Source organism: Mchenga conophoros, linkage group LG17 (genome assembly GCF_057382185.1).
Source record: "Mchenga conophoros isolate Kocher_MC1m ecotype Shallow Benthic linkage group LG17, M_conophoros_male_GT1.1, whole genome shotgun sequence".
Lineage (NCBI taxonomy): Eukaryota > Metazoa > Chordata > Actinopteri > Cichliformes > Cichlidae > Mchenga > Mchenga conophoros.
This window is the reverse complement of record NC_140542.1, coordinates 23,383,346-23,400,818: the sequence shown is the minus strand read 5'-3', so window position 1 is coordinate 23,400,818 and position 17,473 is coordinate 23,383,346. Positions and strand designations below refer to the sequence as shown.

The 17,473-nt window shown below is 40.7% G+C and overlaps 3 protein-coding genes across 7 annotated transcripts in view; all 3 read left to right on the top strand.

Moving 5' to 3' along the window:
• dgki (diacylglycerol kinase, iota) overlaps positions 1–4,095 on the top strand; it is a 106,089-nt gene extending 101,994 nt beyond the window's left edge. For all 5 annotated transcript variants that reach the window (XM_085253088.1, XM_085253090.1, XM_085253089.1 and 2 more), the window contains one exon: positions 199–4,095. In XM_085253088.1, the coding sequence (XP_085109214.1) occupies positions 199–297 (99 nt within the window). In that variant the 3' untranslated portion in view covers positions 298–4,095. The remainder of the gene's footprint in view (positions 1–198) is intronic.
• Positions 4,096–8,526: 4,431 nt separating this feature from the next.
• LOC146555494 (uncharacterized) lies at positions 8,527–15,640 on the top strand. Its single transcript, XM_085251316.1, has 7 exons — positions 8,527–8,683; positions 10,465–10,894; positions 12,284–12,403; positions 13,391–13,452; positions 13,771–13,932; positions 14,684–14,797; positions 14,887–15,640. The coding sequence occupies exons 2-7, from the start codon at positions 10,474–10,476 to the stop codon at positions 14,920–14,922; spliced, it is 915 nt and encodes a 304-aa protein (XP_085107442.1). The 5' UTR covers positions 8,527–8,683; positions 10,465–10,473; the 3' UTR covers positions 14,923–15,640.
• A 1,082-nt stretch (positions 15,641–16,722) lies between these two features.
• The window catches only part of rassf3 (Ras association domain family member 3), a 72,881-nt gene continuing 72,130 nt past the window's right edge, over positions 16,723–17,473 (top strand). The window contains exon 1 of the mRNA XM_085251314.1: positions 16,723–17,380. Coding sequence (XP_085107440.1) covers positions 16,879–17,380 — 502 coding nt within the window. The 5' untranslated portion in view covers positions 16,723–16,878. The remainder of the gene's footprint in view (positions 17,381–17,473) is intronic.

The following is a 17,473-nucleotide window of genomic DNA, read 5'->3' as shown; positions in this document are numbered from 1 at the left end:
GGTTCCATTTAAAGACGGTGATTTATTCTTTAGGCCAGATTAGCCCTCCATTATGCTAACTAGATTAGAGATCTCGCTGTGGGACACCTTCCTCCCTTACCTTCCATTTTTAATCCATCCCTCGGATTCATGCTGCCGCTTTTGTACGTTCCTTTTGGATGAGAGGCACGCTCCAATCTAATCGTCTCTTTCCTTCAGGGGAAGACGCCGGCAGACCAAGCCGATGGAGACGCTGAGCTCGCCGCCTACCTGAGCTCATCGTCTGCAAGCCACGAAGACCTGGAGACGGCCGTGTGATCGCGAACACGCTCGCGCACTCTGTGTCGCTCTGGACTCTGCGCGCTCGACGTGGAGAGGAAAACGTTTGGATTCGACTCTTCGGGCGGAGAAGTTGGAGACGAGCCAGAAGAGATGAACTGCTTCAGCTCGCAGCAGCACTGCAGAGGAGATTTTACTGGTCTACTATTTATTTGTATTTATTTATTCATATTCTATTTATTGGTTGTGCCGATTGAGTGAATGACTGATCGTAGGACTATCAGGATGCAAGTGCAATTGGACCAGCCGTCACACGTCGTGAGTTCACCTGTTTCTCATCTTATAAGGGATTCATGCATATTTTACTCCCTGAGACTTCTGCAGTGGTTTAAAGTGTATAAAGTGTCATTTCAGCGCTCGTAGGAACAGTAAAAGTTTTTGTTTGTCCCTTAAAACTTGTGCCAAAGACATTGCACTAGCGTAATGTCACATCTCGTCCCAAATTTCAGTCATTTTCCCATCATCTGTCACATAGTTTGATTTCCACGCCTTCCCTAAACTTTCTTACTCCCATGTCATTAAATATGCAACGCTAGCGTTTGCAATCACGTGCTGCCCGCTAAGTCACACATCACAAAATAAAACAAACAAAACGAACATATCCTCCCCGGGTGCGCTCGTCCTGAAGTGCTTGTAATGTTTTCCGCTTTCGGCTTCTTGCGAGTCCCGACTCAACGCCACTTCTTATCCTATCAGAGTCGTTGCTTCGCCGTGACTCATAAAAATGACAAAACGCTTGTCAGCTTTCTGACTCTTTCAAGCAGCTGATTACTTCCAGGAACACTCAGTGGACTAAATGTGTCACATTTTCTACAGACAAAACCATGATTCAGAGCTACGTGTACAGATGAGTTTTTAAAAGGTTTTTTAAAATGAGGATCTGCTCTTGCCCACTTTTAACATTTATTTTCATTTTATGTCTGCGTCACTGCATCATTTCTCCAACGTCTTGGCATGTGCTGGAGTCTGAGAGGTTCACAAAGAGATCTTTAAACTAAAGCTGCGATTGAGTTATTCGCATGTTTAAAAATTTATTGTGGCAAACATGATGGAGGGACTTTATGTTCTCCACAGCAGCCACACACACAAAAATACACAAGCTGATATTAGACGAGTGTAAATGTGATAAAGCCAGACAAAGAGCAAAATATCAGTGTTTCTCAGTGGTAGAAGCTACAAGTATTTAGCTCTATTTGCACTGTCAGTAAACCACAACAATTCAAAACATGGACACAGTTTGGCATAGAAAAAAATCAAACCTGCATGAACTGTGAAAGCTTTGAACTTTTCTCACAAACTTCTTTTAACTGCAGCTTTTTCTCCAAGTACAAACAACACACGGAACAAGTGACCGAGTGGGATCATTTATGACTCCAGTCATATCTGTGTATGTGCTGCTGTGACATTTTTATAACCAATTATGACTCGGATTGTATAACATTTAATAGAATTTTAATTAAATATGTCTGTTTTTTAGCATTATAAGCTTTGATTTTACTGGAAATGACCATTTCTAATCACTACATTGTAGAAAGGCATGTACGCTATATGGACCAAACATAAGCTGCTCAGCCATGCAGCTGAAAAACTCTGTTATATTGGGACATTATAGACATAAAAAAACATTATGAAATCAAAAGTGATCCCACCTGGTTTCAGTAGCTAAAATCTCTTGTAGATAACAAAAAGCAGCATTTTTTGGCTCTTTCTGGGATCCCAGAGAGTACAAAAATAACGGAATAATCACAACACGTTTCAGGAACCATGAGCTCATTAGCTGATGGAAAATAAATCACATTTGTGTCATAGAAATGCCTAAAATGTGCCGATCTCTGTCACATTTGTGGATATGTGCTTGTTTTCTTTGTCATATTTCTAATATTTTGCTTGTCTTGGTGAGATAAAGGTGATAAATGTTTTGCTCTGGGAGCCGTTTTGTGAAATTTCTTAGCCGAAACAAAAAAAACCCAAAAAACCCTCATATTTCAGAACAACACGGGACTCCAACTCTTTTTGTGGACAAAATTAGCGCTGAGCCATCAAACCAGTGACCGTACCAAGTGATAGTGAGAGGGGACCAGTATTAGCCCAGTATGGAAGGAATGACGCTAACCCAAGGTTCCCGTCGTTTGCGTTTGAATTCATTTTTGGACGTTAGACCAGAGTCTGTTTAAAAAATGGGAGATTTAAAGTATTTTCGTTGCAATGTTTCTTTCAAACTAAGATTTTAACTTTTCACAGTTCGATAGTGTGTTTCTGGTACTCCAGGTGTGTGCGTGTGTGTGTGTGTGTGTGTGCGTGTGTGTGTGTGTGTGTGTTTGCAGCATTTGTCTAAGAATAAATTAAAATCTGAGCCATGTTCAATGCAATATGAATAGATTATATCTTCTTGTTTTTGCATTTCTATGTTACTCATTTACATTACATTAATGTTTGTAACACGGTCGAGCATTTAGCACCGAGGAGTATTGAATGTGCGGTTTTGCTTCAGTGCTGGTTAGGAAAATGATTCTTGTTTCGTTCGTTCTTTTCTTTTGAGAGCACATATGTCAGTGGACTGAAATGACCCTGTGAGCTCTGCAGTAACCTGTGCTGATATTTGCAGGACATGATGCTTTCCCAATTATTTAAGGGGACATTGTAAAGAGTCGTGATCAGCCATCATAGAAGTCTGGCTCCCAAAGTCCCAGCTTACGTTTACTGCAGTGGCTTTTCTCCCTTTCCCTCAAAATTCAAACTATTAGTCGCCAACTTGTGTCCTCAGGTCTGCCCTCAGGAGGTTGGTTTGATAGAAGGTTTCCGGTACATCACAGATTGGCTCTGGAGTCCCTTTAGCGTCATAGAAAGCAGATATCCTAATATGGTTATCTCAGGGATGCGTAAATATGTACTGACAGGGTGTTGGTGCTTTGCAAGCACAACTATTCCTGTGCAAAGACAATCCCGCAGAGGCACCTATTTGTAAAATATATGGAAAATTTAAGAGCGGTAAAAACATTTGCAGTAGGAATACAGCTTGGGTCTATTTTCACTGCACTCTTATCAGCCAATCAGATGGATCAGATCTCTCTGCCCTGTTTTACCAAGGGTTAAAACGTATGATGAGTAAAGACTCGTTTATTCCAGAGCTGTGTTGTTTAAACCCTTCGAATGTTCTTAGAATTTCTTGACTGAATCCACACTTTAAACATCCAGAGCCGATGTCTCGCTCTCTTTCTCTGCAGAGGTTTCTTGTTGTAAGATGGCTTCCACAAGCCAGATATCAAACTCGGTGGCCTTCCTCCGAGTTTCAGCAGTTTACACGAACAAAATGTGTGTAAAATAAAACCACAAACTGATCATTTCCAGAAAGTGACTGTGCTCATGTAAGCTACGTTCGTTCTGAGCAGCACACACACACACACACACACACACACTCAAACACACACACAGGCTTATTATCACTCTTTCTATTTAGTAGAAACATGACTTTGAATTAAACTGTGTCTATCATCAGCGTTGGTTATGCATGTCCTTTATTTTCTTACCTCCCTGGGATTCTGTTCTGGTAATGGCATAAAAAAATGGCATTATTGATGTTTAAACTGTTCAATTGTTATCATTTTAAATGATTTATACTAAAGTTTCTTGTAAGGCTGGGCACGTGGTTTTGTTTTGTTTTTTTTTGCTTTTGTATTTTATTTTTCTGCTACTGATGATGATGATGATGATGATGATGGGATTACTTGAAGTTTGTTGTTTTTATTTTGTCATTTGGTAAAAGAAGATGTGACGCTGTTGTCTTGGTGTCTGACCTCATTTCCTGTTTGAGCGGTTGCCGGGGAAATCCCCTCAACACCAGCTGTTACTTGTCAAAACAAGCTGCTTAAATCTCTGACGTAACTACTCTAATGACAAGACCATAAAAGCTATAAAAAGTCTAATCTGTAATGTCAACTGGTCGTCCTGAGGGTGCACCTGGCCTCCTTATCATTGTGTCGCAAAGGGCAGAATTAAATATCAGTGTTTGTGGGATGGAGACTCGTGGAAGGTGATGGGAAGTTGGAAGCAGGAATGTCCTTCACCTGCTGTGTAATTTACTGGCAGGGTAAAATGGTGAATGGACTGATTCCTATACAGCGCTTTTCTACTCTCCTGGAGTACTCAAAGCATTCACCCATACACACCCATTCACATACGCAGTATTATCTATACTTTGAGTGCTTTCTAACTATCATTCATACGCCGATGGATGCATCGGAGAGCAAGTCGGGGTTAGTATCATGCCCAAGGATATTTGGCATGCAAACTGCTGGAGCCAACCTTTCGATCAGCAGCTGACCTGCTCTTCCTCCTGAGCTACAGCCACCCCAATCTGGTTCACCAGATAAACCAGGCAGATGGTGGTTTTGAGGGTAAAACAAATTTATTAAGGAAACAAGCTCTCTGAACTCTCTGGAAGGAGTGTCTATCCCCACTTGTACATCTTAAGCTCCTCCTACCGTGACACCGTGCATGCTGTTTTATCATTTAACTCATTTCATAAAAAAGAAATCCAATGACCATTTCTAGCACAGTCTCACAGAAACATCCACAACTGTCTGCTGACAACATTCTCCCCTCTGTTTTCCATCTATCTGATATCCTGCAAAACTCTACCATAAACAGTCAAACAGGAAAAAAAATCCCGTTTGATGGTCTGCTCTTCTTTCGCCTGCTTCCTCCAACCCTCTGCGTGGCATTCGCTATATCCAAGAATCTTCTCTAAGGTCTTCCTCTTTTCCTCCTGCCTGGCAGCTCCACCTTCATCCACAGCCTCTCCTCTGCACCATCCCAGCCTTACTTCTCTAACCTTCTCTCCAACCTTATGCCTTCCTGGTGTGTTAATCCTTTCCCTCCTGGACTTTCTCGATAAAAATCTTCAGCTCTTCCATGCAGCATAATGATAACAACTGTGCAATCTAAAGTCTTCAGAGGTCAGGGGTTACCACCGTGACAAGCCTCTTTGATAAAGGAGTCACAGAGAAGCCTGGAGCCTGAGCCTCTGTTTGGATATTAAAAACCAGCCATGTTTAATATGATCATGAAGTTTAAAAGTGACACAGAATAAGAAAAAGCATAAAAAATCCAATTTAAATGGTAAATGGTAAATGGCCTGTATTTATATAGTGCTTTACTAGTCCCTAAGGACCCCAAAGCGCTTTACATATCCAGTCATCCACCCATTCACGCACAACATTAAGCCAACATTAGTCTGTTTGGAGCACCAGGCAGGTGGATTTAAGTGCATCATGATTATATATGAAATAATTTTATTCATCATGATTTTATTTTTGCACCTTTGTGGATACAAAAGTGTCTTTGAAGCACTCTGACTGTTTCACATTCATAACCCAGGATTCAACAAGCAGCCACTTGAAGAAATTCTGCCCCGCCTTTCTTTACTGTTTGATATCTGAGTCATAAACTTGTTTGAACCTTCACCCATATTACAGTTTAATAAAGAAGAAAGAAAATCCCCAATGACACATGGATGAGACATTCCACATGTAGATATCCCCGATTCACACCTGGGAACGAATGTGGAGAACTTCTCTGAGCGAAAAACTGAGTATTTTCTGAGCAGTTTAAGGCCTTCTTTTAAGAACTGAGATTGATTTGATTGATTAAACTTTAAAAACCTCCAGATTTGGTTGCATACTTTGTGAAATACTTCCTCTTTTTAATTTAACCCAAATCACAATGAACATCAGTCAGAGCCAGCTCACGATCATGTAGACTTACTCTCTTCAGTGTGAAATGCTCATGCAGAAATCGATTCTTTTACTTCCCTACATCAAGAATCCATCCAAATTCCACGGACCCCAGTCAGTCACAGCGAGACAGACATGCCCACAGTAGGCACAGAGTCACTCACTGACCCAACGCAGATTTCTTTGTCTTCCTCGTGTTGTTTTAATTGCTTTTATGGGCCTAAGATCACCTAAACATGATTTGGTAACTGAAAGGAAAGTTAGATGATTATGAAGAATCCTGCAGACACTTCAAACTGTCAAAGTCTTAAGCAATTACTAATTTTTCAGGCTTTATTTATCCCAGTGGGATTGTTTTTTTTCTTCATATGGTGTACAATCACCACACCCCACTTCCTTTGTCCTCCACTTGTCTGCTTTCAAACTTTGTAAAGGACACACTGCATGCCATGCTGAGATATGCCAAGTTATCAGATACAACTTACCAATGTTTGTTTGGTAAGGTGTCTGTTATCTGACTAAGTGTTATTTGGTTTTACAAAAGGAAATTCTTCTGAACTCAGTGAGGCACGTAAAGTCCCCAAACAATGAAAATGAAAGAAGCCCTCTGTGCACAAAGAAAAACTTTAAAGATGGTCTCCTGGAGAGCTCAGCAGCAATTTGAAAAAAAATGAGAAGCACATCTGGATCCTAGGAAACAAAAAAAAAAGAAAGTACTGTTGGGACACCTGCTGTCTAAACAATGGCGTGTGACACACAGAAACCCCCAGTGGAAACAAGCGTGAAATTCTTTGCTCCTTATAAATAAAACTGTGGTTTCTTGGCAATGTTATACTCAAGCTCTCCTTGCAGTGACGTGCAGGAGCTTGGGGATTTTTTCCTGCCTTACCTGCTGATTGTGGAGCTTGATGACCGTCTGGTAAGGGCATGCCTATGGAGCTCCTGGAATGTGGACACAACTACTTTTAGTCTGAGCTTTCATTTCTGCTCAGATCAATGTTTCTATGCACAGTGGTGTCACTCTCACCTTTATGTTGCAGCAGTTAAGCAAGCATGAAGGCAGATTTAGAGGTTAGCAGGGTAACCTGTTGCTGTAATAACAGGATGTTTAAAAAAAAATGAACAAGAAAACTTCCAGTTTATGATTCCAAACATTGGATAGACAATTATGGGCGCTTGTTTCTTCCACTAATTGTACATCAAATTTCAGGTTAAATATCTCAAAATTTTAACTCAGTATTTCAAAATTGAGGTTACGATTGAGGTTAGTGTTCCTCTGAGACTAACTTGAAGTGCTGGAAAAATAAACTTGAAATTTTGTGCTATGTGAATGTGCATGTGAAGTTTATGGGAATTTAAAGCAGTTCAACTTTTGTTCTTCTTTTTCTGCCTAATTAAAAGGTGTAATATTAGCAACGAATCTGTGCACTGGGGACCATGGAGGCCCAGGGGGGAATTGTATCTGCAGAAATAAAGTCAAGGCCTCCCTTGGCCTGTGTTTGACTATTTTTATTTTTAATCGTTAACATAAGCTTCTTAAGATCTTCCCCTGATAAAGACCCTCCATATTATAACACCTACTGAAACCATCTAGTCAGTATTCGTCCATTTAATTTAATTTAATTTTTTTTATAAACGAATTAAAACTAAACTTTCTTTCTATGAGAAACTAAACTGCAAGCTCTGGAAACTGACTGAAATCCACTCAACTAAAAACAAAAACTTGGAATTACCCAAGATTCAATTTTGGGGGTTTTTTTTGGAAAAACAACAGCAAGTTTAGTTGGAATTATTAAGCGATTAATCACGGAGGATAGTTGTTGTGAAATGCACACTGACATTGTCAAAAGATGAAAGTGATGCAAGTGTACAAACGTGCGTAGAGGATTGGGGGGTTTATTTTGTCGTGCATTAAATACGTTTTTTGTTCATTAAATGTACAACAGAGAAAAATGTGCAGATGATCTGTCAAAAAAAAGTGCTCAGGAATGTGATCACCCACTTTTATCCAGAAATCTAGAAGCTGCGCTTTGCAGTTTCTGGCAAAGTGATTTATAGATACGGACTTGAAAAACATTTTCAAGGAAAAGTTGGCCGAGAGGACAGCAAAATGTGCAACAAATACAAGATAACACAGGCAGCGTCGAACACAGGGTTGCTGAGTCATAATACCTACGAAGCACGTCGTCTTATTTATTCCATATAATTGATTATCTTTGATCAACTGTGCTAACTACTGCCTGTTTGCGGAAATCACCGTTTTCTGACATTTACAGACCACTTCTGTCTGTGCGAGAGAAAATCAGGTAAGAATATACCCTAACCACATGCATTTAAAAATGTTTATTTGTGTATTTTTTATGTAATTACTTGTAATCGAAAATTACGCCCCGCTGGAAAATAAATTAATTCCCCCTCCAAAAAGGTCTTACGAGATATGTAATCCGAAGAAAAGTTTGTTCGGTTTGTCTCGTCGTAGCTGGAGCTACGTCATAGCACGTCAGCACGTGACAAAGTCGCCATACTTAAACAGGCTCGTGGACTCCGACCGGCGCATAGTTCACTCAGTGACTATACGAGTTGGTGTGGCAAGTGTTTTTCCTTCGTTTAGCGTCTGTTTGACCGCTCGGACCGTAAGTATATCTGTTTTTGTGTATTCTAGAACTACTTGAAGTATTTAAAAGTGCTTCCGTGTAGCTGACAGGTCGTTTTTACTCACATAAAGTACACATTAAGTTTAACTTTCTAACTCTTCTTCTTCTTTTTATCGTGTTGTTAAACTCAGGGGCAGTCTCGGTTGGGTTGTTGTTGTCTAACATTTACAGCCACTTAAGCTCAGTCAAACAATGGCGGCTCGAGTTTACAGCTACTTTTACACAACTTCACCGGCTAAAGTTTCAAAGTCAAAAGATATACAATAAAGTTTTTCTTTCATGGCTAACGTAGAGTAGCTAGCTAGCTAGGTCGTCTTTACACGGATTTATGACGGCTTTGACCCAGAGAAACACGGCGCATCACGGTTAGTTGTGGCTTCAGGAGTTCCCGGTGTATTTCATTGAGTTTGGTGAAACTATCAGCTGTTTGCCGAGACACGCCTCGACAAAGTCCTGAAGTCAAGAGGAGGAGCCACACAACAACACTTTAACATTAAGCTGACTTTAATTACAGGAATATTACAGATGTTCACAGTTTGGACATGAGGATTTAACAGGTACCAGTTAGACTACATTTAAACACGTCAGGGTGATTTATCCAGTCAAGTGTGTCAGTGTTCTCATTTTAAAATTTAAACCTTTTTTATTGTATATTTTTGTAGTCAGATGTATTTTTTTATGTTTAACTAAAGCTAAAAACTAAACTATGAGTTAAAGTCGTTTTTAGCAACTAAAGTAGAAATACTTTTTTAGGTCATGGTTCAGTTTGGTCAAATTGCCGGATGACTCTTTGGCGTGTATTATTTATTTATTTATTTCAGAGTGCGGATGACGACTGAGTCACCTGTCTTCACAAAGTGAAACCAGGTGTTTGTCTATTTTAAATTGTAATATCTAATCTAAACTTCTTAAATTCTTCCCCTGACAAAGACCCTTCATGTTATAATACTTACTGAAACAATCGAGTCAGAATTCGTTTATTTAAATATATTTTATAAACTAACAAAAACGAAACTGAAACGAAACTTTTCTTATCCAAATCTAAACTGAAAGCTCTGGAGACTGACTCAAATCAGCTAAGCTAAAAACAGAAACTGGAAATAGGCAAGATTAAAACTTTTTAGACTAAACTACAGCAACCTTAATTGGAGAGATTAATCACTGAGGATGTAAATTTGACCACATCTGACATTTTAAAATATGAAATTGATGCAAGTGAACAAAGAAAGTATGATTAAAGGATTCGGGGTTTATTTTAGTCGAGCACAAAATATATTTTTGTTCATTAAATGGATGAAAGTAACAGGAAAATGAACAGATTTCAGTTTAATCTGTGTTACACAGTCATTACCTTAAATATTAAAGACACTTCATGTGCCAGAAACACTGAGCACACTTATTAATTATACAGCCGGCAGGTTGTACAAAATAACACGAACAAGCGGAGTCATGCATTTGTCACAAATAACATGATGTATGCTTAAAGGAAGAATTTTCCTTGCTCAAAATGGGATGTGATTTCTCAGGAAAGCATCATTGTCTTGCTAATACTTGAGACAAGTCTTTGTTGCCTCACTTAAAAGAAACCAGTGCATTTTCTTTCATTTCTGCCTTTAGACAGTAAAACCATGCTTAGAAAATAGTTCAGATATCTCTTTAGCTATTTGGGTAATTTTTCCAGGAAACCCCCACTTCCATGAAGAAAATTACCTCTCACATGATGGCTGGGTCTCAGTTTGACTCTTCTTTTTTCGTAACAGTAAGCCAAGATGACAAACGGACACATCGAAATCTACGACCCCATTCCCCGCCCTGCTGGCCGCTCCACTGGTACATACCACGACCCCGAGTCTACCCCAAACGTGGCGAACATGGAGGACACAGTGGAGTTCAGAGTCCTAATGGCCTACGTGACGAGGAGACGACCAAACACACAGAGGAGCCCGGTCAGGGAAAGTGGTGGGGATGACTCAGATGGACATGTCAAAACTCCACTAAAGACACCAACACAGACTGAGAACAAGCTCACAGAAAAGAAAAACAGAAAGAAGGGGAGGAGATTGAAACGCATGTTGAGCATTTTCAGCTGCACCAGGCCTCAGACGAAGAATGAAGAAGACGAGGAGGAGGAGCAGCAGCAGAAACCAATGGAGCCTGCTGAAGTCTCATTCAGATGTTTCCCTGCTACAGGTGAGGAGAATAAAGGTGTAGCCTTAGATAACACGACAATTAGCCTCGCTGATTAATGTGCACCATAGTTTTGTTTATAAAATATTAGTTCACTATCATAACATGCAAATAAAATCATTCACTGTGAAACTGATGCCTGAAATACACTAGAAGACTGACATCCGGCACTGTCTCACCGATAAAGACTCCAGGTTACACGTTTTAGTCTTAAATCAGCAGAGTGATAAAAACCCGAGGTAATCTTAAACATGTTGGATTTTTATTGAAACAGTAAGGCAGGAAAAGTACCAGCTCCAACTGGAACTTAATCATTGACAACTTTATCAACACTGTCATGATTTTTATTGTAGTGAGGGGCATTGACATTGGTGTAAGGTTCACAGGAAAAATCTGACAACGTTATAAGTTTTTATGGAAACTGGAAGAAAGTTTTTGTGCTGTAGAGGCGGGTAAAATGAAGAAGATCCTCTTGTTTTGTTTAGAAATGGGTGAAAGTCAATACCAGGTCGAAGATGTCACACTAAGAGTCCTAAACTCTCAAAAAGTGTTTTTATAAGTGCGAGAGGACAAAAACACCAGAAAATATTTACTTGTTGCAGAACTTTTTGTCTTAAAAAAAATGTCTGAGTCGACTGTCAACAGCATGCCATAAAAATATTACAAAGGTAATTTTGTGGACCTCAGCCCTTTTTATTTCTTTTTATTGCGACGGGTGAACATCCTGCTGGTTTCACGCTTAAACTGGTTTGAGTCCAGTTTGAATTCTGCAAAGTCAGGTGACCTGAAGACAGGTTTTAGTTTCTCATAAACGCTCATAATTACAGATAAGACCAACTCGAGGTTCTCGAAATGTAAAAGCATGGACGACCAGAAAGTGAAACTATGCTAAGTGTATGCAAAGTGCTGCCCAATACTTTAATGCTCTACTTTATTTCAGTTCAACTTGCTTTTTTTGTTTTTGATAGACAGATTTTTCTGCCGGAGCCAAAAAGTTAGACAGAGCTTATGAAATAATTTTAACATGTTTTTGTTAGTCAGGTTTTCTTGTGGCAAAGCAATGAACAAAATCAGTTTATGAATGGGACATTTTAACCCCAGTAAATGTGCTTGTATATTCCACCCAGTTAAATAAGGTCAGTCAACTATTTGAGTCATCGCAGTTCCCTAAAAGGTTTTGAGCTTCTTTGTAAAGTCACTGGGATATGCCAGAAAATGTTTGAGGACCACTGGGCTGAATCACTCACTTAACCATAAGACTTATTGGTTTCTTGCGTTTTTCCTGTTTCACAAGCGTATACAGGCGTATATTTTACCCGGCCGATCAGCCACCGCTTACTGTGACACCGTCCTTTTAGGGTCTGATTTGATATGTTTGTTCCATTTTTCCAGATGAGCCTGAAAAGGAGGAGGAGGACGAGAAGGCGAGTGAGGTAGCGAGCAGACTGATGGAGCTTGCTGATGAAATCCAATTAATTCCTCCAAATATAGAGTCGGATTCCCCAGAAAATGGTGAGTTTCTTCTTTTAAGATTCATTTGTATCTCTTAAAAGGATTAAAACTAACCTGATGAGTGACACAGAATACACATGTGAACGCTCTCACAGGAAAAACCAAAGAATTACCCAGGAATAGTAAAACATTTGAGGCGGTGCCTGTTAGAGAGCCAACAGAAACATGGTATGCAGCCTTAGGAGAAGGAAGTTAAATTCTTCTGTGAACTCGGTCAAGACGGGCAGCGCTAACCCAGCAGGTTCTCTGGTAACAGAACAAACAGGAGTTCCTGGAGGAAACAAATCAAGCACAGGGGGAACATGCAGCACAAAACAAAAGGGCCCCGTCTGGGTTCAGATGGCTGACTGCTGGGTCACTTTATGCATCTAGGGCAGATCAGATGTTCCCTGAGTAATGCATGTGTAATGTTTGCACATCACATTGTAGTTTGCCCAGTTTAGCTGAAGTTAAGTCAATATTTGGGTAATTGGATGACTTAAAGATGGTGTTTTAATAAGGCGTCCATTTCCACCTTAATTTGGTAGAAAAGTAAAATCTGAAAAGCGTTTTCTAGCTTGTAGAAACTGATTACCCACTGAGAACAATCGGTTCTAAATGAATGCTGTAATAGTTTAGTTTAAGATCCCCAACAGCAGCAGATTCTCCAGGTTCAGTAAAAAAAAATGTGCCCACCAGTAATACCCCTTCATGTTTTCATAGCCGAGACGCCACCAAACAAGTTTTACTAGTTTTACACGACAGACATTTATAGAAGGCACTGCGAAGTTCTGGGTCTAGATTCAGCGTTGTTTACATGCCCAACACATTTTTTTTCCGTCTTTGTAATCATGGCAGCTGAAGTTGGTGCCTTATTAAAGCAATCAGCAATTGCAATATGTTTTTTCATATATATATATATAGATAAAAGTGTGCGCCTTTAATCCCTTAAATGTTGTCTGTCTTGTGTTGTTGCTGCTGATAATCTGGTCTTCTGTTCCTTTTTAGATGAGGTGGAGAAGATAATTGGTCTGCTGCTGAGAGAAACTGGAGACAAATATGACGGCAAGGTACAAAAACAACTTTGATCTGATGTGAAAAACAACAGAATATCTTCCTTTAGGAAGTAGTTTACCACCAGTTTGTGTCATGTGATCGCGCTTCTGCTGTGTGGTTTTGGTTTTTCACGCATCCTCACGTGCAGGTCACAGATATTTCCGTTATTTGTGAACATATAATTAAAAAAATTATATGTTCACATTCCTCCAAATCAGAAACTTCATTATTACTTAGTTGGTGTTTTGTTTGTTTTTTCATCTTTAGTGACTGAACTTTATTTGTTTTTTGTTCTTTGGTGTGTGTGTGTGTGTGTGTGTGTGCCTTGTCAGGTGTTGAAAGATGCCAACATAGCAGCAGAGCTCTTCTGGAATTACGATTTCTTTAAGAAGTTAATAAACACCTTCCTGATACGAGTGGGCCTCAGGAGCCCCTCGCCCAACTCTCCAGGGCCGCAGGCGTCTCAAAAAACCCAGATGGCTGTGATGTGTGAGGTAAGAGCGGCTTAAGCTATCAGTGAAACTATGAATCTTAGTGAGACTAACGCTGGAGGAGTTACCAGAGTAGGAAACTCTAAGGGGCCTTTATGCTTTCCATGTCGCTGGTGTGACGAGGCGGCTGGACATGCACGTCTTGATTTGGCCACCGCAGCTGGGTTAAAGGTGCAAGTGTATGATCCTGTCAGTTTTTACTGCCATTTTAATGACATTGCAGTACAGATGCTCAGGTATGCAGATATATAGAGGGAGATGTTGGAACTGTTCGAAGACTTCTCCTATATCAGCGCTTACGTGGAGATATTGTCTCCACAGCAGCTTCCTGTGCCTTAACGGCGGGCATAAATAAGAGTGGCTGTGAGCTGCAGGAGCTGTGGTCAGGTAGCACAAATTGCTGTAGTTTCAATAACAATCACATATCGTTTATCGGTATCCTTGACTACGAACAAGTGATATACGCCCTGAAAAATCAACAGGTCAGTTCCTAGTTAGCAGTAAGTAAACCTAGGAGCAAGAAGACTATTCACTTATAAATCAGGTTCACTCCAGGATAAAAACAGTTTAAAAACCCCCCAAAAACAAACAAACAAAAAAAAAACTTGAAATGAGTCTGTGTATACTCGGGCAGGTGTGGCAGTGTGAGGGACACCTGTTTGCTGAGTTTTGGGAGTCATGTGCAGGTCTGCTGACTCATTTTCACATGACTGTCTTGGCTAACCTCTGGAGACATCTGTTTTTCTTGTTTCAGGTCACCACTCGTCTGTCAGCTGTGGAAACGTTGCCCACAAACCGCCTGCTGAACCATGGCGCTCAATACATACAGAATAACTTTTCATCCTGGGTGCAGGACCAAGGAGGATATGTACGTTTAAAACAAAAGCCTTCTTAATTAAACCATTAGCTTGACCTGTTGAAGTTTTAAAAACACTCAAGTATCTGCTTATTTTGCAGGATGCAGCGTTTGATGAGACTGAGGAAGTCGACTGAAAGCAGAAGGGACGTGGTTTACAAGCTCCACAGCTCCCCCTGTTGGCCAAAACCTGCACGGACTGTAGCTTCAGGAGCTACTAACATTAACAATGAACTCTAACAGCACAACAGGACATCTTGGAACTGTACAGAGAATAAAAATGAGTTTACAGACTGCAAAACATCAGAGCCAATTTCTCACAGATCATGTAATAGTTCTTATATTTAAGTTTCAGTGAGATTTAAATAAGATATTTCTTGTTTTTTTTACATGTCTTAAATTTTGTATAAATGCATTACATGTTTTGCAAACTTATGCACTGATTTTTTTCTTTTCTTTTTTTTTTTTTCTTGTGATCTGATGGACCATCACATTGAATTAAAGTTGAATAATGAAGCACTTGCACTTTTCCCTTAAAAAACCCCCCCCCCAAAAAAGCCCCCAAACAAATTGAACAGCAGTGACAAAGCATTCATGTGTTTCTAATGTTGTTTACTATTGTTTCTAATATTTGCACACAAAAAAAGAACTCAGGAGGAGACACGGATCCCTGTGGCGTTTTCGTATGGAAGTAAATATCTGTTAAACATGTGAAGAAAGGCCCCTGCTTATCCGGGGGAAAAGCAGCAGCCAAAGAAAGTTTGTTTCTGTGCCCTGTAACAGATTTTCAGTATGTAAAGGGAATATGACTATGGAGGGGGGGGGAAAAAAACTCAGGTTAATTAAAAGCAGTCTTTGTTTGTATTAAGTGCTTCCTGGTCACTTTAATGTGCATATTTATAGTTCACCAAAACCCAAATGACCATAAATTTAAAAAAGCCTTTTATTAATATTCATGTCAAAAGCCATGACCTCAAAATAAAAAGGCATATCAAGATTTCTACTTCTCAAATATGAGATAAGGAACTTGAAACAGGCTTGTGGACAGTCGAAGCAAGCTTCCATAAATTGGACGCTTTACTAAAGTCTGGCTTTTGCTCACTGGGTGTGAAGAAAAAAAAATTAAACTACTACAAAGAAATTCAGTTAAAAGTGTCCTTGGGCAAGACACTTCACCTACCGCCTACTGGTGTTGGCCAGAAGGGCCGATGGCGCGATATGGCAGCCTCGCTTCTGTCAGTCTGCCCCAGGGCAGCTAGTTTTAATAAAGCTTAGCAAAAAAATTGCTAAAGAAAGAAAACATGTTTGCAGTTCAAGAGTTACATGCACAAGTTGTGTGATTATTTTTTAAAGCTAGAATATATGAAAATGTTATGGTTGTTGGGATTCAGCCACTCAGTGTGTAGTAAAGAAGTCCAGGACATGTTTTATGTATTCAGTTAAACAAAAAACAAAATCCAGATGTCTGGCCTTTGATATGACCCTATCTTACCAATGTTCCGCTGCCAATAAACATTTTCTTTGTCCTCTACCTGCGGACACCTGATCTTTGTTCACTGAGTGGAATGGCACCATCCTGTGGTCAAAAGAGGGACTACAGAGTGATGCAGCAGCAGTTTGACACACATTATATTGATTTGTTTATATTTCCCCCGATTTTAAATGGTTACGCTCAGAGTACTTGCAGACATATTTGGTTTGCATTGTGGAGAAAATTATCTGACAGAGGAGGCAACAGGCAGTTCAAAAACAAGTTTTATCAGGTACGAATTAAAGGGCCAACCGGAGAAACTGGATAAGTTGTTTAGGTCTTGCTTGGGAGGGAGATGTGTGATGATAACGAGAAAGAAAGCTTAAATTTGCATGTCTGTAAACGAAGTCTGGGACGCAGTCCTTCCTGGAGCGCCTGTGTTTCATGTCTCCCAGTGAAATGAGATCCAACCCGTTCTCCAGCACACCTCCGACCGCCTCAACCTGCTCTCCGACTGCGAGCACGTTATCGACGGTGTCATCGTTAGACATAACAAGACATCACCTGTGTGACTCTGGCGAATACACTTCCACGCAGCGGCGGACTATGAAAAGTGTGCGTAATGATTAAACATCACGCTCGGAAATACGCCCCCCCGCGCTCATCGGTCACAGATGACTGTCCGCTGGCCCTGCAGGCTGTCCATGTCAGCAAACACCACGACACGCTGAACGAGGGAACGTGGCCGCAGACGGGCGCCAAGATGCGGATCTCCAAGGCCAACAAGGGCGCGGCGGTGGTGAGGGCTGTCCGGCGGCAGGCGTCTCCTCAGCCGTCCAGTCTGGAGAGGATGTGGAGCGACAGAAAGCTGTCGAACTGTGGACCTGAGGGGAGAGACGGGGCAGAAGCTTCTGGGAACGGGATGGAGGGACACGAAGGGGGGCCACCCCGTGGGAGGAAGAAGGCATCCAAACCACATGTGAAGACCATTTTCTCCCCCGAGGACAAGGACCCCAGGGTGAAGGAGGAGACCGGAGAGGGACACGCCTTCGAACCCGGAGGGGAGAGCAACTGGTGTGATTTGTGCTTCGAGTACATCTTCGAGAATGGTCTCACCTGTGCAGGTGAGGGTGCATGTGATTAAGTCAGGGGTGTGGGGGAGCCCACAAGATAAGGGGTCTAAATAGAAGGTGGAGGAATCCCAGAAGATATGGAGA